General features: G+C 41.4%; 2 protein-coding genes across 2 annotated transcripts; both read right to left on the bottom strand.

Annotated features, from left to right (window-relative positions):
• Positions 1-84: 84 nt before the first annotated feature.
• gas6 (growth arrest-specific 6) lies at positions 85-14,428 on the bottom strand. The gene is made up of 15 exons (XM_061036005.1): positions 13,899-14,428; positions 13,500-13,660; positions 11,211-11,235; positions 11,037-11,099; positions 8,349-8,471; positions 7,234-7,353; positions 6,209-6,331; positions 5,041-5,162; positions 4,750-4,868; positions 3,910-4,099; positions 3,627-3,791; positions 3,377-3,545; positions 3,035-3,174; positions 2,759-2,960; positions 85-2,174 (listed from the first exon to the last, which is right to left on the bottom strand). The coding sequence occupies exons 1-15, from the start codon at positions 13,972-13,974 to the stop codon at positions 2,023-2,025; spliced, it is 1,950 nt and encodes a 649-aa protein (XP_060891988.1). The 5' UTR covers positions 13,975-14,428; the 3' UTR covers positions 85-2,022.
• Positions 14,429-16,707: 2,279 nt separating this feature from the next.
• On the bottom strand, positions 16,708-23,730 carry pros1 (protein S). The gene is made up of 14 exons (XM_061035817.1): positions 23,523-23,730; positions 22,755-22,912; positions 22,544-22,568; positions 22,381-22,464; positions 22,133-22,255; positions 21,814-21,939; positions 20,875-21,003; positions 20,531-20,771; positions 19,563-19,749; positions 19,216-19,380; positions 18,877-19,045; positions 18,320-18,456; positions 17,993-18,221; positions 16,708-17,201 (listed from the first exon to the last, which is right to left on the bottom strand). The coding sequence occupies exons 1-14, from the start codon at positions 23,599-23,601 to the stop codon at positions 17,014-17,016; spliced, it is 2,040 nt and encodes a 679-aa protein (XP_060891800.1). The 5' UTR covers positions 23,602-23,730; the 3' UTR covers positions 16,708-17,013.
• Between the last annotated feature and the right edge of the window lie 217 nt (positions 23,731-23,947).

Here is a 23,947-nt window from a genome sequence, read left to right as displayed (position 1 = left end):
AGTGAGAGTCGTGTGCCTGAGTGTGAACCTGTTGTGAAAAAAAAGTGAACTACTGGTGAGGTAAGGAAATGAACATGTCACACATTGAGCAACACATAAAAAGTTTATCTTGAACATAAGCACACAGCATACAAAAGCATTCCTTTTGAAAATACAATTTGACCCTATGATGTTCATACAACTGCTTTTATTTTTAAATAGGATTTTTCACTGTTGGGAGAAGTTGAAACTGAAAGGCAGACTTCTCTCAGCATTGTACACACACTGGCAGTAAAAGTGAAAAATAAAAACTAAAAGTTCAATATACACAACACAAGATAAAAACAAACATTAACTCGTCAAGCTCTTATAATCTGGCATTCATTCATCAGTAAAACTAGAAATGATACATTACGGAGGAAAAGGAAAGAAACACCGGAGCCCTTTGGCATTCAATCACAACGCTCCTCTGACATTCTTTGTTTTTTTTTTTTTATTGTGTTTTGATTTGCTAGCACCTATAAAATCAAATAGTCAATTAAAAACGTCATTAAAACTCCATGATACTTTGATACCCAGGAATGGTATCGCACAGTCTCCTAATTTCCATTTCCATGAAACGATCTTTGTTTTTGATCTTTTCTAGAGTAAGCAGATGAAGTAGAGACTCATGTTACCGTTTGACTTTGGGTAAACTGAAATATGCAGAAAAAAACCTTGATGAGCATAAAGGTAGTGTTCGTTTCATGTCTTCTATAAAGCATTGTACAGTCACGTTATTTACAGATTCAGTATATTACAGCGCACTCTTTTTTTTTTTTTACTTTCAGTAGCTTGTGTGGTGCGTTTCGATGCAGTGCTCACTGTCTCTCCTTCTTGGAGAGGGCCCCCTCCCCGTGTCCCTGTGCTTCTGTGACTTATTGATTTTCCTTAAAATCGGTTTATGGCAGGTTTTTTGTTTTTACTGTGAGTGGGTGATTCTGGGGGAAGAAGGGGGCCTTTGTGACGAGAATATTGATTGAAGATTATTCAGAATCAGGGTGTCAGTCAGATGTTTACAAGACTCCACCGATGAATGCATAGTGTACTTTCTGCAGCGAGTACAGCGTTTACCTCTGTTTGTTACAGTACTGCACCATTGTGAAATGATTCACCTGTTTGAAGGGAAGCTGTTATAAGTTTGGGTTTGTTGTTCTTTGGAGGCACATGGTTGATTTTTAAGGCTGCAGGCAGACATGGAGTGCTGCTTTAGTCAAGTCAAAATGGCTTCATGAAGTCCATTTCTGCCTGCAACAATGTGCAAGGTTTTTCTTTATCTTTTTTTTACAGAACACAAAGTAATGCCTGATACCACGCCTCCCTGCAGGGGGACAACAGGGGATTCAACGTGTTAGGGGAAGATAATATTGCTTAAGCCCCCGATCAACCTCTAAGTCGCCGATTCCAACAATTTCTGTGTGTACGATAGCTCATGTTGGACTACTGTCTGTCATTTTATTGCCAAATGTCAAACAAGCATTTGCTTACTTCAAGCTTTTTGAGCATGGACCTTAATGTTGGTGATGCTGGATGTAAGCAATGTGAACGCAGCTTTGCCAACACAAGTCCATTTTGATCTACATTTAAGCACAGGATACCGGATGTTTAATAGGCCAACTAAAGACCAACCATTTGACACTGATTAAGATAAGGCCCTGTGTGTTCTTAAGGGCTAACAAGGCTGTGATACATGGGCAGTTTTTGAGGCAATGTTGAGCAGCATTTATTCCCATATCTGCTACCTAGTAGAGGTTGTTGGCCATCGGCTGATTTACAGCACCATAAAATTCCCTGCTCATGCCTTTAGGCAGCAGGTTCATCCCAGATAAAAGACAGGGTCCTGGGCTAAGGCTTGAGCTGCATCATGATATCAGGTCCAGCTTTATTTTTTCATTCCAAACTAAAACATCACCCCACTGTTCAAAGCTTTTATAAATATGTTGGAAATGATCCCCATTGCCTCAATGAACTACTAATGGATCAGTTTTGGCAGACTGATTGCTGTCACTGGAGAGAGTCCAGCAGGGGGCAGGAGTGTGAGCGGATGTCATTGTGTTTGTGGATGGCCTGGTCCAAGTCCAGGGGCCGTCCATTAACACTGACCTCCATACAGCCACTGTAGGGCGCCGACACCAGCGTGGACACCAGAGGAACATCTAAGGGAGGGAAATGATAACATAGCAATTAACCAAGATGGTCTTTGTGGGCGCTTAGTAAAACAATGACTGTGAAGGCACTTTGTGTTTGCTAACAGACTCAAGTCAATTAACATTAATACATGACAACTGTTATCAAGGTGTTTACTTTAGTGAAAACGAAATGAAATCCTTTAATGTGTTTGCTTTTCAGTTCTGGGAAATTGAGGGCTGTTGTTCCTTATTCGGATTCATCTCCCAGTCGCATAAATGTTAAGACTTAATCGTTTATTCTCATCAGACACTCGGTTAGATCATTTTTAATTGACTGGAGGAACAAAAAACTTTGGCTGAGATTGTTAATAGTTAGAGAGATATTTTGGTTATTCACTTGATCAGCACATCTTTTGTGGTTTTAAAGTCTATATACAGTATAAATAAGAAAAAAATCATGTTTTTTGTCCTCTGTATACTTTTTGTTTTCCACCAAAATGTGTTGACTGAAGTAAAATGCTTTAATATCCCACAACAATGTGCATAGCATGGCCATATACACTTTTTCTGCATACTGTGTTAAATGTTTGTCTACATGTCTCAGTCCTCACCAGGTATGCCTCCTATAAAGGTGCTCGACTGTGACAGGAGTTCAACAGGTACTTCAGTGCCTTCACTACGTCCAGGGTGACCGTCGACCAGCAGCAGGGTTTGGTTGCTTGAGATAGTCACCTGGATTTCATGACTATCGCCATCACACAGGGGCGCAGGAGAGCTGGCAATGATGACATCATCCACAGATACTAGGATGAACTGAAGACACACAAAAGGTCAGCGCGGAGATCAAATACACAGTGATAGCAACAGACTACGCTTTAAGTACTCACATCTCGCCATTCTTCAGTGAGGGGATTATAGTCTGCCAGAGTGATGGAGAGAGGGACTCTGTCCTGATAAACAAGCGCAAACAGCACTCCCATTGCAGAGGTTGGACGCAGGATCAACCGGACGCTCAAGTTCTGTGATTCTGAAGAGACAGAACAGCAGGTCATGAACTTTTTGACGAAGAGGCAAGTTGTTGACAAAAGGGTAAGAAATGATGGAGGCGGACTAACTGTAAACCCAAACAAATTAAACATTGACTAATGACTACAGGAGGAAGCAAGTAGGGTCAGTTAAATTACCCCAAGCTCATCACACACATCAACACACACAAACACAAAGTGCACCATAGCTGATGTTGAAGAGAGCGAAGCCTGTGCCGGGGTAATACGCTCCAGGATCCTCGGTGCTGAAACACTGCATGTTGTCGTTGGACCGAACAGTTTCCTGTATGGATGTATCTTCACCAGTCAACCACCTCCACTCCTTCATACAGCCGTCTAGACGTGGGTTCACCTAGGTCATGTACATGACAGTTGAACATCTTGTTTTGGTACACACTTGGGAAAACACACAAGCACGTATAAATAAACACACCTGGTTGACGAGGCCGTCTTCTCTAAAAGGGACTCCTCCCACGGTGAGGTTAAGCTCATGCATGCCTTTCTTTAGTGTAAACAGATCACCGTTTACTGCTATCTTCATGACGGCCTCTCTGTCGATCTTAATCACCAGACTCCGCCCCTGCTCCTCCACCGAGATCTGAGACAAAAACAAAGCATTTAAAGAGTTTTCAATCTGCTGATGAAGCTCTGAGTACACAGAAGTTTTTTTTTTGTTTGTTTGTTTTTATAAATGGTGCATGACAAAAACTTCCAACCTTTCTCCACTGGCCATCATTGACAACAGGCCCGCTGCTGGTGACCCTGCTGACTGAACCGTACTTCAACTGTAGCTCCAGCTTCCCATGATGCATTGCCAGAACGATCCAGGAGCTGTTAAGGTGACCTCCGGCAAAGAAGATCACTCCCTCAGGGTCGTAGGTGCGCAAGTCAAACTCAGCTGAAAAGCTAAAAGAAAGAAAGAAAGAAAGAAAGAAAGAATAAGGATATCATAGCAGCAGAAAAACCGTCGAGACACAACTTCTTTCAAAACTATTTTATCTGTTCTCCCTTTGGCAGGCAAACAAAACTGAAATGACTTTTCCCAACAGATGTTAGTATTATTTTTAGAACTAGCTTGTATAACTTCAGAGTGATTACTTCTGGTAAAAAAAAAACACTTTTGCCTTCCAGTCTTTGAAACAATTTGTTTGCTTTCATTCTCAATGGGGTTTACATTGCAAACATGGTAACACACTGGAACTACAGACGTGGAATGGTACACTTTTCACGAGCATTTTGAAAGTGGAAAACAAAAAGTCACACTAAAAGCCAACTCCTGGTTTGTAATTATCGTTGTCAGCTCATTGATAAATATGTAGTTTTTTTAAAGGTTTTGATTCCAACGCAATAGCTTAGTTGGTACTAGGAGATGTTGCTGGCACTTGACTGACAGATTGAATGATGTTCCAGAAGAAAAGGAAAATTGCACATACATTTACTGCTGTGCTCATTGTTTGAAAATAAAGCAGTTCTACCGGTACCAAACAGAAGGTGAGGCTGTAATTAAGAAACAAAAGCTTGGCTCGCTGATGATCTGAAGTTACCAATTCTCTCACCCAGTTTGAATCTTTCGGCGGAAACGCAGCCTCACCACCGGAACGCCACTAAACATGCGACCCAGGTAGAGGGAACGCGTGTTCTTTTTCAGAGACGGCAACATACAAGGAGTCATGGGCTGAAAAACACAGACAGAAAACAAACAGGAGGTAAAGTTTGCTTCTCCTTCAACCAGTTGTGTATTTAAGAGTAATTCATTTATATAACGATATCACACATCAATAAGGCAGTTTCAATCATTTCAAAACAAAAGCTAAACTTAGAAGAGAGCCACAGTTTACGTGTTTCACCTTACAGCTCCTGAGGTCCTGGCCCAGCTTCATGCCCTGACGACCATCGCAGAAGCAGCGGAAACTCCCTGGAGTGTTCAGACACTCCTCTGCACACACACCTGTCTCACACTCATCCACATCTGATGGGCGGCAAGTAGGTAGGAGAGGAGAAGCAGGAGGAGAAACGAAAGTTATAAGTGGGGTAGAAAGTTTCAGAGAATTGGGAGAGTTCATGAAATGTTTGCTCAGCTGAGCAATTAGGCCAAACATTAACTTACAGGGTCTAAAAAAAAACATCAGTTTCACAAGCATGTAAGAAGATATCAGACGTCCTTCTTGTCAACATATCAAGGAATGCAAACAACACTTGAGTCGAGTGGTGTTTGACGTTGTCTGGGTGGTATCTACAAGCTCTGTATACGACCCTACAAGGCCATGAGAGGGTTAGCTATAATAAACTTTAATTCTCAGAGGAGGATCACAGAGGTTATGAAAAGTCTGGTTTCCACAGCAGAGAAAAACAGTTCAAATGACTGAATTATGTTATCTTATTAAATACCAAGACAGCATTCTGCTTCGACTTTGCTGAGAATAAAAGTGCATGTTGTTGAATGTATATTAAATCATTTCTCTTGCTATGAATTTAGTGGAAAATATAGGATGACATACATGTTTGTAAATCTTTAGCGTCTACATATTTCACGGTCCAAATGTTCTTAATCATTTCTCCTGGTTATAGTGTTGTGGTTGTACTACTACTAAGCATGGTGTTTCCAAACCATTGCATGTTAAAAGCAACGTAAGGTTTGCTTTAGGGGAATATGAAAAGTGAGACATACCATCCTTGTTTGTGAATTGTGAGTACTGCATTTTAGATTGTCTTCATCTGTCAGCGATTTCTACCCAGAACAAGTTGTACATCAAAAATAACACTGCAATAGTAACAATAACATTTATTAACAAACTAAGGTGCATCACAAGGTCAGTCTGTGTATTTTACTCCTGAACTTTGTCCAAAGGCATAGAGACCCTGACCTGTCACCTACTTATACAGAATTGCTCCGAATGTCTTTGCATTCCTTTCCTGACCCCACAACACAGCTGCATCACGTCCTGCTGAGGCTGAAGCTGCTCTTCAGTCAGTTCTCATGATCTGATGTGTGTTTGTGTGTGCATACACACTTACCAACACAGCTCTTGGTTTCATTGTCGTAGGCATAGCCGACATCGCACAAACAGTCATAGCTGCCCTCGTTATTTTCACAGCGAGCTGTTCCACACACCATGGGATCCTCACACTCGTCCACGTCTGAAAAAAGACAATCTGTTGTCAGCAGGGAAGGTCACAATCTGGTGGAAATTTAAAAGTACCAAGAAGAGTAAAATCAACACTTTAGCTGTTTTTTGTTACTTTGCTCATTAGTGTCAAACCCGTAAAACAACATAAACCATATCATACAACAAGTTCAATATGAATCCTATATTTGACTTATTTTACACTGTAAATTACATACAACATACAACTTTTTTCCAGCACTTAAGAAATGCCAAGATGTCTTTACTGAGATTGTGTTTACATTTCTCTGTGGTGTTTTTATGTTAGATAATTTGTAAGGCTGCACTCACACTAGGCAATCCGTACCGTGCCCAAGCAAGTTTCACCCCTAAAGTCCAGATCCGTTTGACTAGTGCGAGCGCTTCGTTCCACTTCCTTGGCCCTGGCACGGTTGTGAAAAGGTGGGCTTCGGCACGGTATAGTTGCTCATGCACAAGCACAGGTACACAACATGTACAAGAAGTATAATCGATAGACTCAACTGGGCTTCCCTTTTTATTTTGAGTCCTTCTGTCTTGTAAACTAAAAGCGCTTTATCATGTGAAAGCCATGCATGTGTTGTATTACGATGCTATGTACAAGACGTAACCGTGCTCAGGCCTGGTTAGTCCTGGAGCAGTGTGACTGCAGGCCAGCGGGGGAACTTTGCCTATTGTGAGTGCGTCCTTCAACACAATATTCATTCTTACAATTATTAGTATGTCCCAAGACAGAAACCCACCGACACTGGATCACCACAATGAACACAAACCATGAAGACTTTCATAGTCTAAAGTGATTTCCTAAATCGAGACTTAATCAAACGCAGTGGGTTTTATATCAAACTATTGTGGTTTAAGTTGTTAGAAGACGACCATCTATAGTTTGTGGCTTACCACGACACATGTGGCGTCCCACCAGCATGTAGCCTTGGCGACAGGAGCAGCGGTAACTGCCCATGGTGTTGTTGCACTCGTGGTCACACCCTCCGTTTCTCTTGCTGCACTCGTCGACATCTGCAATTAGGAGGGTGGTGCGGTCAACGTGAGCACAGGGAAAATCATCATCATGGGCAGTGAACAGCATTATGTTGTTTGGCTGGTGTTGAGATTTCCACCAGAAGTTGAGGATCACATTTTGAAAGTCTGTGTGGAGCTTAAAGATGAATACTGTTCCAAATGTTCTCCTCAATGTTATATGAATTATTTTAGTACTTTGCTGAAAGAATCACAAATAACTGATACTTTATGTCACTGCAGCTGAGTGTTCGGAGGAGTGTGGACTTCCAACGGAAAAGACTCGGTCCAGGTCAAACTGAATCTCTTTTGGTTTCCTCTCACAGTCAGGTGGCAAGATGAGTCACAGTGGAAATGTGTGGAATGGTAGCTGTGCCATAAATCAAAGAAACATGTTTCCCTCTCTCCCTCACAGTTCTTGTGTATATATGATGTGTGCTTTCCAGTTCCTATGTAAAAAAAACCCTAATATTTGTTGCATTTCATTTCTTAAAAAAAAAAAAAAGGAATCCTTGGTCTAACTTGGTCTCTAACTTAAGATAAGTAAGCATTTCCTCACATCAATAACCAGCAACAAGCTTTGACCTCTACAAGAGACACACACATTCCTGTACGTGCAGTTCATATTGACCTGCCACTCCATTAACACATCGTTAACAACTGCAGCAGCAGTTAGATATTAAATAGACATACTAAAAATGGACTTGTAACTGTAGGATCAAATTGAAACAGAAACACAAGAAGTAGAGGTTCAAGGACAAAAACAACAACTATATGACTAATGGCAGTGATGGGAAGTTAAACCTTTCTTTCTTTCAGTGGCTGGGATGGGACTTGGCTGAGAGAAGCAAGGTCAGAGAGACTATAAAATCTATCCACAGATGCTGGGAATGACACTGAGTGACGGTGCAAAAAAAAGAGTCAACCTCTGCTGAGCTCTATAGCATACTGTACAACTTTATTTCCTCTCAGTCTTTCCATAGTGATGACAGTACCTTGCTCGCAAATGGCTCCGGTCCAGCCTGTAAAACAATGACAAAGGAAGTCGCCCTTTTTGTCCTCGCAGCGCACCGTACCTCTGGGATTACAGGGAGAAGGAGAGCACTGGTCTGGAATATCTTGTTGTGTGAGAAAGAAATGAAGACAGAAAGACAAAGTAGAGTTATTATTGCTTGAAAAACTGAGTCTGTCTGGCTGATGAATACAGCAAGTGTACGGTAACTGTACACCGATACGAGACGGCGGAAGGGCATTTCCTGTGTTCTGTATATCAGGAGTTCAATATAAATAGACGAACGCTGGCTCAGCTTTTCTGTCAGAGATGCCCTAATTCCATCCATGCCAGTCTACCTGTCCTCTAGCTCACAGGAAAACAAGATCAAATGGAAATTGAACTCTCTGTTCACAGTTGTTCAGCCAATCTCTCTCTTTAAAAAAAAACCCCATGAACTTTCACTGCAGGCTTGTGTAAGTGAGCACATGTGAAAATCTTTTCTCTCCCCACAAAGTTTCCTTTTCCTAGCAGACAAGTCTGGACATGTTAGCTGGAGCAGAGAGAGCGGGAGAGAAAAGGACAGTGTCAGGAGAAAAATGAGGGGAACAGGAGAGAGATAAGCTCACATGTGAAACAAAGAGCCATCTGGTTTGAACTGTGGATTTGAATTGCTAAATTTAGAGGTTTTTTTTTTTCCCAGAGATATTTAAATTTTTCCCATTATCACTTAGAGCTTTGGTATATCTACACTGACAACATTCTCACTTTATTGAGCATTTTAACAACCCAAGGGAACTAAATAGTATCGTCAATTACGTTTTAGAGACAATTTCCAATAGCTAGTGAACAAATTCATATTAAATTAATGTACGTTTAAAGGAAGAATGGGTGACATTGTACACATAAATAGAGCAGAAATCAAGTACGGTATCTCCTCTGTAAATGTCTCTTAAAGTCATGACTGTCAACAATGAGTGAGAAGCCTGAGTCATCGCCAGCTGTACTGTTGTCAGAGCTGTGTTTACATCATGTCTACATGGACGGCCTTGCATATAAAGCTGTTTTAGTCAAGGACTAGAGAAATGAAGATAGAACATATCCTACTCACTGCTTATTTGGATGTCACGTAAGTGCAATATGAAGCTATGAGTTAGCCAAAGTTTGCTAACATTAGCCTGCTAACGCAACAATGGAGGCCACAGGCAATCATCTCAAGCAAATGACTATTCTTTCCACCGCTTGCAAATAATGGTGCTTGAATTATGGTGCGTTCTAACTGATAACTCCTTAGTGCGAACGCGAGTGGAGAGGGGTTGGAGGTGTGCCGCCGCAGGAGAGCGGAGGTGTCGCCAAACAGAAGTTTGTTTTGGTTTAATGCTGCAGCTCAAGAGCGACGCCTACTGGATCGAAAAGTATAAAGACAAATATCTGTAATAATAATAAAAAATGCTTTTCATTCCTTTTGGTGATAACATATAAGTGCAAACTGTGTAAAGGACAAGCCCAATACTTTGAAAATAACGTAATGAGGATCAAGTTGCCCAAAGATCCTTGCCAGTAATATAGCAGGGACTATGAACAAGCTGGCAAACAGCGATAGCCTCACTTTTCCTCAGCCTAAATTTTAGAGGTCCCTTAACAGCAGATCAAATTTTAATTTCAAATTTTCACAAATTTTAATTTCATTTAATAAATCACACCTTGCGGGCTACAGCAAAGACGATTTGGATAGGGTCTCTTAGGTTTAGAGAGCAGCAACTACTTTTGTCGTATATATATGCTAGAGAATGGGTGAATGTGTTTTTTAATGGTTCTATTTTTAGTTAAATGCAGACTAAAGAACAGAAACAGTCAAGAGGGAAAGAATAAAACACAGCCTGCTTAGCTCACAACAAAGTCAGATTTTGGTATGTGCAAATATGAAGATAATATCCTCCTGAACATCTCTTGCTTCTAATAGGGCATGTAAGTAAGGTTTGACGAATGGAATTTGTGGTATTTCATGATCTGCATTAAAAGCAGTACAGGAGACAGATGGGCAGAGATTCGAGAGAGAGATAAAGGAGAGAGCTGGTGAGAGAGATAGTGTGTGCTGACAGATGAAAAGTGGTAAAAAAAAAAGAAAAGAAAAGAGCTGTCGTGCCACGATGCTGCAGCTGAGTCATGGAAACCCCCCCTTGAGGTTTCTCGGCCAATAGCAGCGAAGCCGGTTTGCTCCTTGTATCCTGATGCAGCAGAATTCCTGTGCTCCACTCACGTCAAACTATTCTGCCACGTCACGAAGGAGCTGGTGCAGTCACCCAGTGAGAGTGCATGTGAGCTAGTATGTGACGACTGAAGGGGTGTGTCACTCATTCACCAATGTGCAGCATCACTTGAGCAGAGTGCTGCATTGTTACTCATAGATTCCTGGGCTAACGCACACATCTACTACACTTACTCGACTTCAAAGTCACAGGTTAGGTGCGTCACGCTGCAAAATCTGACTTGGAGGAGCCAAAGATCTTCACCACCTGCTAATCATCTTTCCTCTTTACTTTTCTGTGAAGCAGAGCAGTGATACTGCAGTGCAGTCCTGCCTGCACTACAACCCTCTGCCTCTCTCTCCATGTAACAACAGTTCGATTCTCAAATGCAATGAAACACATCTTAAAATGAGCCACCATGAAAATTATAAAAGTATTCTTACTGTGGACACATGTAATCAGATCCTGCTTCTTCTTTTCAGCATCTCCAAACCTTTCCACACAGGCTACATTGAGGGAAAAAAAATACATTCAATGTAAGATCATGTAAAAATGTAATCTGTCGTCTGGCTGTTTTGAGTAGAGATGAAGAGTTTAAGACAGAAATGATAACTTACCTAAATACTTGGGATAGAAGTAGTCCTAAATCAGGGAGATAGATGACAACAGAAAGGGATAAAGTTAAACAGTCATACAAACAGAGCAAGATCATTTAAATAAATATACATATATATATATATATATATATCAATGGTTCTATTAATACTTGACAAAATCTAGGATATGCTTTTATTTTATAGAGAAGGGAGTTAAATGCAACTCATAAACAATCATTCATTTTGCCTTGGACGTTTAATGTGTGTGTGTAAACTAGTGCCCAGAGAGAGATTACAAAATGATTACTCTAATCTCTGTGTTTGTGTTTTCTGTAACGGGTGTCGCCCCTTTGCCAAAGGCTTCCTGGGAATTCTCTGCATTCCTTGTAGTAGTAGCATCCCTCCCACCAAAACAGCAGCAGTAATCCTCTACATTTGGGTCAAAATTTGGGGAGTTTTGGCTCCTGAGGCACAGACAATGCAGTAGAAGCCACATGCAGCAGGATGAGCTGAAATAACTAGTTTGGGGGCTATTGAGCAACATAGCCTTGACCTAACAGTCAGCTAACATTTTTATCAGCTATCTGCCTCACTTCAGAGGTTACCTAACAAGTGGTGTGACCCAAAAGTTTGTGTGATTGCGTGCGTTTCAGAGGATTATCACAAGTATCCAGGGACACCCCACTCTCCCTCTCTCTGCAGAGCCAGGAAGCCGCAGCAGGAGGAAATGCGGAGTCAGAGACGAGCCCTTTCGGAATGAATAATGCAGCCGTGAATGAGACTGCAGCTTTGTGGCACGGCATGAAATAAAAATATATACAGCCTCACGAACTCAACGCTGCTTGTGGCGTGCATCCAGCTGATTCAAACCCAACTGGACGGGACATCACCTGACACCACCTTTCTCCTCTGAAGTCTGAACCCAGCTCAACTTCACTTAATCCTCCCTCCCACAGCTGTCATGATGTCTCTTCATTTGGCTAATCTTACAAGTAATCACTGAGTCATTGACTGCCTCGTCCACTCCGTCTCTACAACGATTTGAAACACTACAGCTTCTAGAGTGACAGAAATTGCTCAAGAGAACATTACAGAAAAATTGACAGCGAACACATTTTAAATAAAGCGGCATAAATGACTATATGAAAAAAGAAAACGTACAATGTCAGGGTGCACTTGTTACTGATATATCTAGCCAGCTAACTTCTTAAAAAAAGGTGCCGAGCAAGACTCAACAGTCTCCACATGTCTACACTCTCAGGCAATGAATGAATACACTCTTGACCACATGTTGCACGTTTTCTGACACATTACATTATTTACACCTCTCAGTTTTTGTTTTTTTTGCATACTCAGCACATGTAGTGCGTTTGCAATAGGCTTATGTATTGACATGGATTCAAAGGTTAATCTGCACGTTCATAAATGCAGACTGCATAAGCGCTAAATATTCCCAAGCAGACAGACAGACACACACACACACACACACAAAGTGTTTCAGTTTGTTTGTTGGTAATCACCAAATAAAAAAAGGTGGGCGGGAGCATGAATGCAGATTAGTGACGTTATGTGCACTGCTGCGTTTAAGGAAACGTGTAACTCACCACATGTTCATTCTCTAACGGGAAACTGCAAATGACCTCCCAAAGAGTCCAATCAGATCACATGTATAAGAGTACACACTTACAGCAATATAGAGATGGAGAGAAGATATCGATATCTTTGAAAGGAACCTAAGTCAAGCCGTGGTTCAGCTGACAGAACAAAACTACAACTACTGGAACCTATTGAAGCCAAAAAAAGAACACAATCCTTTTGCACATTTCGTATCGTTAAAAAGGAAGAGTGTCTTTACTTCAACTGAATTTCATTAACTTAAGCTTAGTCATAATGACTCAAGTCTGTCTCGGAAACAAACAAAATGAAAGAGGCCAAGTCTTTGACATGAGAGTGTTACTGAATGTCACCGACAGCTATCAACACGCTGGACTTATTGGAGCATGAATACTCAGCAGGCCAGACAGTGAATCATTAGTCTACTGTTACATTACAGTCATCAATCTGCAGTCAATATGAACATGATGTAAACAACAGACCTTGCAGCTTTGACAAAATTCAGTGTAAATTGGAATTATTTTGATTATTAGACCAACTTTGTAGTAGCCTACTGCAGTATCTTAAAGTAGATGATGCCACATGAAGGTGTGGTGGCGTAGTGTTGTTTAAAAATGGAGAAAACCTGCACACAACCTTGACTAAAAAAAAAAAAAAAAAGCTTTGATTTGGTGCCACAATATCCAATATGCTCACCGTCTCTGGGTCGTTTTCGAACACTTCTCTGGCCTCCTCTTTGGTGCACTTTTCTTCAACACACTCCCTCTCCAAGTGCCCTTGCTTCGTCTCCTCGAAAACTTGATTTGCTCTCCGGTGTCTGCTCAGAAACTGGTTCGCCTCTTGGGGAGACAGTGAAACTAAAATACAAACAAAACAAAAAAAAAATGCATGAATTAACACACGAGAGCAAGGGAAGGTCAAACGACTCTGTGTTAGGCAACATCTGAGGTCCTGGAAAACAAAAACATTTCAGGCACGGTTGCGAAACATTAATGACGTTGTGGCATGCATCATCACCAACCTAAACACAAATGTAAAAAAAAAGGGGGACTTAGCGAGCTAGCTAGCCACCTAGCATGGTAAGTGTTTACTTACTGCTGTCGGACCAGCGGACCACCAGCAGGATTAGCAGGGCTGCTGATGAAAGGGACTTTGTCGAGGTCAACCACATTGTTCAACCGCTGTGTCTGCACCAAGCTTCAGAAACTTTCTCCTTTATTACCCCCCTCTCCGTCTCCCCCCCCAAAAAAATCCTTCAATGTCACTGCTGTTTGCACCAAGTCGAGGCTAACGATACAGCGAAACACTGCAGGTATTTCTCAGGTACTCCCGAAGGCTGATCTGAAATCACTGCGGTGGACCGTCGTGTCCTGAACTGTCTTGTTCACCACTCCGGCATATGAAGCTTTTCCTTATCCTTTTTTTTTTTTTTTTTTTTTTTTCCCGCGATTCAGCTCGTCCCCATTGCGGTATGCACTTTACTTGTGACCCCTTCTCGCTTGTGTCTCTGTCCCGGACTGTTAAGTCTCCACTCTGCGGAGAGGAAGACTTCACGCCTTAGCTGCTTCTGGAGGGGGAGTAGCCCTGAAAAGTGCAGGCAGGAGTTTGTAACGATGCAGTCCTCAGACACCTCTCCTTCATCCCTTCCCTCCTCTTGTGTGTGTGTGTGTGTGTGTGTGTGTGTGTGTGTGTGTGTGTGCGCGCGCGTGTGCGTGTGTGCTTAAATTAAAGCTCAGTACGCAATGGGCTTTATTCATCACAGTACTGTTTGCGGTATTTTTCTCCAGCCTGCGTGGTAAACCAACTGACTACTACTTTTACCCCAAGTACAATACTGTATAGGCTACAAGTAGCCTAATAATATCTTGAATTCTCCGATTCAAGTTTATTGCTACGGAAGACGATTAGGGCCACTGGAAAAAAAAAAACATCTTTGGGTTCTGACTTTTTTTTTTTTTTCTCAGAATTCTGAGATTAAAGTCAGAATTATAGATAAAAAGTCAGAACCTATAGTCCTCCCACTCTTTTAATTTTTTAATCCTCTTCCATAAATGTCCTGCATTCACAATCGTAATATTTATATCTTGAATGTAGGCCTACTGGAATAGAAGTGTAAGGTAGTGAGAGAATGACGATGTTCAAATAAAGTAGAAGAAGCCTACCTCAAACTTTGTATAAAAACTTGTATGAGTAACTCCTCTAATTTTGAGATAGACCTATATGTATTTATGAATTTATTGTCTTTCCCACAGTAACTCCCAAAAATACAATTTAGTGTAGGCTATAAAAAACTTGGAATTTTACATGTTTAATGGCCTACCTGTGCTCTTAGTTGATATTATAGTGATAATGATGAATTTTTAGTGTAGCAATGACTAAAACAGTAAGCTATCTCAGTCAAAACACATTCCTTACAGCAACTCTTTGTGTTTACACAATGTGTTTAAAAATTCATTACCATATTTATGAGTTCTGAGATTAGTTTTTGTAGAGGTATTAAGTATTTCAATTCTGACTGTTCTGCTTTATATAGTCAATATAAAGTTCTGCCTTTGATGATTCAAAGTGCAGCGTGCTACAGTTACTGACATAAACTGCAGATAAACAAATTCTTAGAAACAGAGCTTCATACTCAACATTGGTGGTGAAATCAGAGCTTACTGAAATTACAAAATCTCCTTCTTCCAAGTAGTTTTTCTTTCTGTTTTGTTTGTCATGATCTTGTTTGACCTAACATCTGTTTTAAGAGTTTCAAACGCTATTTGGGTTCTACTTGCGTTTCCTCTGTATTCCCATTTGAGTTTCTAGGCCAGTAGGCTAAAGTTTATCACATGTTCAAATATGTGATATATATAATTTGTTTACGAGACAAAATGGAAGGCCCAGTTGATAACATTTAGGGAATCTTTAATTATTATTGATAATAGATATTGTAAAGATTCTGAAAGTTTTAATCATGTCTGTCTCATTAAATAGTAGATGTTGTAAATGCTTAACAGTTAAAAAATATTGAAAAAATATGTTTACATATTGGAACATGGTGGTGTCCTACTGCTATCCATTGCTACTAAAACCTCTAAATGACTGAGAAATACCTTGATATTAGAGGCAAACACACCTATTGTTTTGTACATTTTTGCTTAGCCTGTTTGTTGTATGATCAAGGTCTTAGGACACAAGCAGCAACAAGCAGAAACCTTATTTTTGGATACCTCAAGGAAGAAATGTTGGCAGATTAATGATGACATGTAACCCTATCCATGAAGGATGCTTTGACAATTTTTATTAAAACAAACATAGAACAAAGACAACAGTGAACAACTACATTTAAGTTATATATTAAAGATGGCTTATATACAAGATGCATTCTGAACATGGGACAAGAAGGAGATCCTTGCTGACGAGGACAAACACTGAAGTTGTTAAAAAAAAAAAAAAAGCAATAATGCAAGGTGTATTCATCTGTTGACAAGAATAATGGGTTCTAGGACCAAAAAACGATTCACCAGGTTTTTAAACTGCTTCTTAGACGATGCGATACCCGAGGCAGACTGACCTTGAATAATATATCAAGTTACAAACAATAAAATAAACAGATCTGGATCCTGCGCCTTAGCTTTCTTGCCAATCAACCAACAACCACAGCAAACAGGATTTAGAGATAGTACCACGATTCAGCAACAGTGATAAAGATGCAGGTGGTCCCAAAGCCTGGCCCACAGTGACCATTTGTTTACTTTTTTCTACACAAATAAAATCATCTCTCGCCCCAAAACAGGGAATGTGTGCTACAGAGCTCAGCTCCTTTTAAGAGTTTCCTACAAAGCAATTGTGTCATTGTAACAAAGTGCTACAACTACGTCATTGAACCATTCAGCTTTTGACGAGCTCACTGGCAAGTCAGCTTTCGTTGTGCTTCACTAATGAAAGAAAAAAACCTGCTCCCAGGACAGGAACAATAATACTGTATGGATAAAAGGATGTGAACAGAAATTGAACCATCACAGAGAGTCGACAAAAACGACTGTAACAATCTAGCTCTATCACTTCTTCTTGTCACTTCCCTCTCATCCCCATCCTGCTTCTTGTCTTCTCTCAACCTCTATATCTCTCTTTCCAAAATTATCTAAGAAGTGGCCGCTGTGGGATGCTGCCTCCTGTGACGTCTTTTTTTTTTAATTTTTTTTTTTTGATGGCTTGTTAATTAGGGTCACTTTCTGTGCGGATTTGCAGCCTCAGGGTTGCTCTCAGGAGCAGAAACAGGAGGACAGGAATGGGACTTAATGCTGTTATGTTTGCTGAGAGCCTCGTCAAAGTCCAGCTGCTTGCCGCTGATAGTGATGTCCATGCAGCCGTGGTAAAACGCTGACACGGGGGTGGCAGGTAACGGGACATTGTCTGTAGAGTGAGCCAGAGAGAGAAAGAGAGAGAGATTATGGTTACTTTAGCATTTTTGATACCAAGGTTACTAGAGGCAACACAAAGAAAACACAATTAAACATTTGAAAAATAAGTAGAACACAAAAGTTCAAGACTTTTGTAAAGTTTACGATCACAGCGAGATGTTGTCTATAGGGTCTTGGGGAAGTATTTCTCCAACTTTTGTATGGATTGCCTGCAATTGAGTTTAGAATCTGTGTCCTCCATAGGATGAACTGTCAAGCCCTCACGCTTTCATCTAGCGCCATCATCTGGTCAAAAATATAAATTGTAGGGTCACCGGTTTAGATCAGTTGGTAGAGTAGGTGCCCCAATTTACACGGGCTGAGTCCACGATGAAGCAGCCCGGGGTTTGACTCTATTCTTTGGAACTAGTTCTCCAAGCAGGAGGACCGGGTTTGAGTGCGACCTGTGGCTATTTTTGTGCACGTCATTCCCCATGCTCTGTTCCTGATGTCCTATTTTAACCACTTTTCAAATAAAGGCTAACCCCACCCCCTCCAAAAAAACTACTACTTGTAATACAATATTGTACCTGGGTAAAAGTTGCCTGCATAACTAAATGTTATGCAGTTTCACTACAATGAAGAGGATATTCCATTTTTATTTGGTTGGAGCTTCTAATCATCATTCAGCATTGAAACCCTGCCAGCTAGATCATGACTGTTTGGTGATCATGTTGAAATGATAATAACCAGGACGCCACATGAGATAAATCATCTTGAAGTCACCATGCTGCGGTTACTGACCTGGTACTCCTCCTATATATGTACTGATGGGGTTCTGCATGGTGCCGTTGAGACGCTCCAGCGCCTTCTGCAGGCCCTCAGGCTTCACGTAGGTGACGGTGGACGAGTTGGCCGAGAGCTGGATTTCTGTCGGAGTCACATTCAGCTGCACTGTCAGCCGATCAGGGTAACACAGCATGAGTGAGTCCAGCGTGGCAACCAGTTCGCCATCTAGGAACACTTGCAGGTTCTGGAGCAGAGACGTCAACAACATCACGTCCTTTAATTGTGCATGTTTGTGCTTAAATGTGTGTACAGTAAAGACATGCAACATGAAAAAAAACGTACAGCTTCTTCTTCTCCCTGCGTTACGACAGCCACCGACAGGGGGACTGTGTTGTTTTGGACCAGAGCGAAGAGGACGCCTGTGCTGCTGGATGGGCGTATGTTCAGCTTTACATCCACATTCCAGCTCCCAGAATCCCCTGATTACAAAACAAATACACAAACACAAATACATACAGAAGGTCTTTGCCATGTTTCAACCTAAATGGAGGTGGCTTTAGGTGTACTCAACTCTTGCAAATATCCTTGAATTTTGCATAAATCACTTCCAAAGAAACATTCCTTTATACTGCACATGTGCTGGTCTTCAGTAAAACATAAAATAGGTCTCTATTGAAAACCCGCCAGAGCCAACTGGGGCCTTTCTTTTTGGAATTTGACATTCCTTTTTTTCCATGTGTATCCTCTAGATGATAACAGCAATGCAGTAAAAGCCCGCTGCTGCATTTAAAACATGCTCAGAACTGCATTTTGGTCTGTTACTATAGCTGCTCAATGCTCATAAAATCGAACAGAAGCGATGTTTCCCCGTACGTATGTATTAAGTATAACTTACTCACTGTAGTCATTGTTGAACTGTGCCAGTCCTGCCCCAGAAAAGAAAGAGCCTCGCTCCACATACACAAAGCAGTGTTTACTCTTCCTCTCCTGGATGACCTCTTTTACCCCAGATGCCCCCTGGTTCATTAAGTTCCAGCCCCGGATGCAGCCATCGAGTCGGGGGTTGATCTAATGAATGGATGGAGACAAAACACTGGATTGGAGCTGGTCCAATGCTAACCCCTATTTATCAGTGTAACTTGTAATGTAAATTTTATGATTCTCATTCATCTGCTACATGTGGTCACAGGGACAGAAAATCCTTGCTTGATTGGATTAATTGAGTGCGGCATGCTTACAGGTTTGACGAGGTTATCTGTGCGGTTTGGCAGACCAGCGATGTACACCTTGGTTTCTAGTTTGCCATTCACTGAAGTAAAGAGACTCTCAGGGCTGTTGATGCTCATCACGGCTTCCTTGCTGATCTTCACGCTGATGCTGCTCTCCAGTTCATCCACAGAGATCTGAATGCATGTTACACAAACAGTATTAACCTTAGTGTAACTCAGCATTAGAGACAGTCATCATCACAGCACAATCCACTCTCCATCAGTTCAGTTTATCGATTAGCTTTCCAGTTAGTTACAAATAAACAAGCTGTGTGTGTGTGTCTGTAGGAAAATATTGGACTCATGCTTCTTCTTACCACATGCCACTGTCCATCATTGATGAATTTCCCTCCGCTGGTCACTTTGAATGTGTGCTGGTTTTTGAACTGGACTTCAATTCGACCTCCTCTCAGTCCAAGCATGAACCACGAGTCCTGGGATGACTCTGCGTACAAGACAACGCCCTCTGGGTCGAACGTGCGAAAGTCAAACTCTGCTGCAAACCTGAGAGCCAGAAACAAAATGACAGCTGTTGAATATTAAATGTTATGCGCTGCATTGACAACATAATATGCCAACATGGATGTTATCATCTCTATTTGTACCTCACTAAATGCAATAGGATTAATATAACTGCTGGATTTTTGCTGACATTAAGAACTGTAGGCGACAAAAGTCCAATACTTGAACACATTTCTGTTCAGAATGATAATCATCACGTACAAAGAACACTTTTAAAGATTGTTGAGAAGTGAATGCAGACTAAAGCTTTAATTAAGATTGTACCACAAAACATTAAAATCTCATAAGTTTGTTCGAAGGAGAGATCTCATTTCGAGAACTGACCTTTTACCCGGTCAAAAAAAAGGAACTAGATTTTAATCGATGGAATCAGACAGGCAAAGTGCTGACTCATTTCTTTGTTCAAGGACCTTTTTCTGCAGAACAGGATTGTACCACTTCTTCATTTATGGATGTGTTTGTTTCTAGAAGTTTAGAACTTGCAGACAGAAGTAAAAAAAAAAACATGACTAAGTTTGTCAATGTGAAAATGTATGTTCAGTGGTTTTCGACAATCGCTGAGAGTAAATAATTTTTGGAAGAGAAAGAAGAAGCTGCAGTAAGATTTTCATTCATTTAATTTCCCCTTTATTCTAAACTAATGTTTTAAAGGTCAAGAATGACTTTTTATTCTTTGATTTTTTTGTGATGGTATAATGCAGTGCACGTTGTATCTGTGTAAGATGGGATACAACGTGTGTGTGTGTGTGTGACAGACTCTCACTTTGTGTTCTCTGGTAGACGGAAGCGCAGATAGATGACAGGAAGGCCAGCGAACTGTTCCCCCAGGTAGAGCATCTCAGGGTGTTTGTAGTCGTACAACTCCACACACACAGGGATATTTTCACAGTATCGCTTATCCTCTCCCAAACGAAGACCTACGCGACCATCGCAGTGGCACGCATAGCTGCCCACGGTGTTGAAGCATGTCCCATCGCACACATTAAACTCGCACTCGTCTACATCTGCAACAACAGGGAAAACATATTGATGCAGTCAGTCAAGATACATACGTCTAAGTGAGTGATATAATATTATAACATGTTTTCCATCAAACAGAAGTCTCACCGTTGCAGGTCTTGGAAGTGAAGTTGTATTTGAACCCTGAGGGACACTGGCACTCATACATGCCCGGTGTGTTGACGCATTTAGCAGGCTGTGCACAGATACTCTGGTACAAGAGGCATTCATTGATATCTGAAAAAAACAGTCAATGGAAATTGGAAAAGGTTCAATTGTCTAGTGAGATTATTGATATGAGCTGTGTCGGTCCTCAATAATGAAATAACAAAGGCATTTCAACTACATAGGGTAAAACTGCAAAAAAATGCAATTAAAATTATTAAAAGGAAAAAAAAAGGGGTCAAGTCATAAGATCTGGGTCCCTTTGAAGAGCCAAAGAACATTTAAAAAAGGATGAGCAAATGGACTGTGCTGACTCATTCTGATGTTTGTTAAGACTTTGTCCTCAACAAACTCGTAGATAAACACTGATAGAACTGCCCACACAGCATTTGACAGATCCAAGCATCTACTCGCTATGAGCAGGTTCAATCAGCACTGTCACTGGTGGTCTGTCAAAAGCATAAAGAGATGGACGGTCTTTTCATGCAGTAAAATCTTTTCACATTCTGTTTCACAAGAGTTCACCTCAGGTCAGCTTTAGAAATAGCAAATGCTTCAGCCCCTGAGGACAACAGCTGGGTTTTAAAGTGCATGGGGGTCCCTTCGTCCATATGGATAAATATAAAGGAAGTTATAACAAAGAATAATGCACTGTATAGAAATGTGTTTACTCAGCTGCCTTAGCCCTGTATGTAGCCCTTTTCTATTGGGACATGATGTCTTCACATAATGTGGGATGTTAGCCATTACTTCACATGCACACCAAGAGAGACGATATAACCGTCCCTTTCTGTCTTTCAGTGGTACGCAAATACACTGAAAGTTCAATTATATGAAGCAGTAAAGACTGTGAAGCCTTTAACAATAACTTCAGAGTCTTACCCACACAGGTGATCTTGTCAGTGATGAAGTAGCCCTCTTCACACATACAGTGGAAACTGCCGGGGAAATTTTTACACTTTTGGTTACATCCGGCTGGAAATTCAGGATCTGAACACTCGTCGATGTCTGCCCAGAAATGAAAACATATCAGCAGGCAGGTCAGCCACATAAGAGGGTTACATTTATTAGTTGTTTGGTTGAATTAATTAAAAAAAAAATCTAAATGTATACAGGATGTAAGGCATAAGCCATTATGTTTTAACCTTTTTTAATTTCACTTTTAACATTTTAAATTCCCACTTGATGTGTCAGAACTCACCATCTTCACAGCGTGGCCCTTTCCAGCCAGGCTTACACACACATGTGAAGGAGGCCTGACCATCCACGCAGCGCTCTGAGCCCTCCTTATAGCATGGATACGGCGTGCACTGGTCACTAATTTCTGCACACACACACACACACAACATCAAAGCCTGGATTAAAGCATAACAACATGAGAAGCTTTATATACCTTTAAAAAAAGTACATAAATTGCAGACTTTTTTTTCCACCAAAAAGCCCCCTCACCTTTCACACAGGTGCGAAGGTCTGATGGGATGGCAGAACCTGAGTTCTGACTTGGTATGCCCACACGGTGTGAACCCAGACATGCTGCAACAACAGAAAAGTTAGAAAAAGAAAAGTAATACTACAACATAAGAACAAGCATAACTCAAACCTGCAAACTTACCAACATATTTGGGGTAGAAGTACTCCTAAATGAAACACCAAACAGATGAAAGAACAGACTTTATTCATGTTTGACATTAAGAAAAAGAGGGTACAACCAGATGAGATCGTGCAACAAGGGAAATTACAGCCAGCTGTTTTTGGAAATAATCGTAACTCCAGTAAAACATCTGGATAGAGCCAGATGTTATTCAGAGATCAGCTATTCTTACCGTCTCGGGCTGGTTCTCAAAGATCTCCCTGGCCTCCTCCTTGTTGCACAGCTCCTCGATGCACTCCCTCTCCAGGTTGCCCTTCTTGCTCTCCTCAAACAGTGAGTTTGCTCTCTTGTGCCGGCTCAGGAACTGGGAGGCTGTGGTCTGGCTCAGGACTAGAACAGACACAGATGCAGACATAAATCACACACTCATCCAAATGCATTATGTATATTTCCATTGTGAGTGAGGTTTGCTTGCAACTACAACAACCAGAGGCCTCTTGTTAATATGCAGTTTACTATCTTAGTGTTTCTCTCACATATGTGATTAAGATCAGCAGGCACAGGCAGCTACAATATAATAACACATGACAGATCCCAGCAGGAATTCCACTCCTCTGTTTGCCATGACAGATGGCTGATGAAGCTGCTGCATGCATGCATGGACAAAGTGGACAATTACTATGAGTTGGCCTGAGGAAAAAAAAAAAAAAAAAGGTCATTGCGAAACCGTTATTTCCCAGAAATGACCCCTCCTGGTCGCAACAAGCAGCTCGTATGAACCACGGTGTAGAAAGGAGTCGTGACCCCTCAACACCATCGGCTCCCTGTAAGCTGCTGTCACGTCAGCGTTGTTTTAAAAAGTCCTTGGCTGTTCACGTTCACGTTGAGAGCTGCTCTAAATCTGGGGTAGCCTACTGACAACAAATAGTTTGTAACAGGCCATTCCGTGAATTACTTCACCACGTCGGGTTCAAAGTGTAAACCACACTTGCATACTTACATCGATAAGCATCGACGAGCGTCACAAGAAACACGAGACAAGCCAAGGATTCCCCAAGTGCCCGCTTCTGTCTCCACATAGTCGAGCTGTTCTTCCTGCTAGGCCAAAGGGCTGGCTCTGAGTAACGCCTGGCTGGCTGCGTACGAGTCCGTTAGAGGGGGAGAAAAACTTTATTCTTCCCGAAAGTGTTTTTCGTAGGGAGAGGAGGAGTGACGGGGGCCGCCAGGAGAGCAGATCCAGAGGGGAATGAGGGGGAGGCAGCTAGGGAGCGCTGCGTACACGCTGAGCGACACTATTGTTTACTTACACGCCAACTTGTTGATGCTCTGGCTGAACTGATGCAGAAAATGGGTTTTCTAAATACAATACACGACAGAAGGCCCGGAGCACAAAGGATACGGAGTTAGATCAAGTCTCAATATTCA

The sequence above is a fragment of the Labrus mixtus genome, chromosome 1 (genome assembly GCF_963584025.1).
Source record: "Labrus mixtus chromosome 1, fLabMix1.1, whole genome shotgun sequence".
In the NCBI taxonomy this organism is placed as follows: Eukaryota; Metazoa; Chordata; class Actinopteri; order Labriformes; family Labridae; genus Labrus; species Labrus mixtus.
Note: the sequence above shows the minus strand (reverse complement) of the source record. Positions and strands in the feature narration are given on the sequence as shown.

Excerpts from the sequence above, each read along its gene's own strand:
- gas6 (XM_061036005.1), bottom strand. The coding sequence starts at position 13,974 with ATGTGGTTGACCTCGACAAAGTCCCTTTCATCAGCAGCCCTGCTAATC. Across the intron at positions 3,792-3,909 it reads ATGATGGCCAGTGGAGAAAG|ATCTCGGTGGAGGAGCAGGG; the intron begins GTTGGAAGTTTT and ends TTTTTGTCTCAG. Across the intron at positions 3,175-3,376 it reads TCTCTTCAACATCAGCTATG|AATCACAGAACTTGAGCGTC; the intron begins GTGCACTTTGTG and ends CTGTCTCTTCAG.
- pros1 (XM_061035817.1), bottom strand. The coding sequence starts at position 23,601 with ATGTGGAGACAGAAGCGGGCACTTGGGGAATCCTTGGCTTGTCTCGTG. Across the intron at positions 21,004-21,813 it reads TGACAAGATCACCTGTGTGG|ATATCAATGAATGCCTCTTG; the intron begins GTAAGACTCTGA and ends TGTTTTTTTCAG. Across the intron at positions 17,202-17,992 it reads ATATATAGGAGGAGTACCAG|ACAATGTCCCGTTACCTGCC; the intron begins GTCAGTAACCGC and ends CTCACTCTACAG.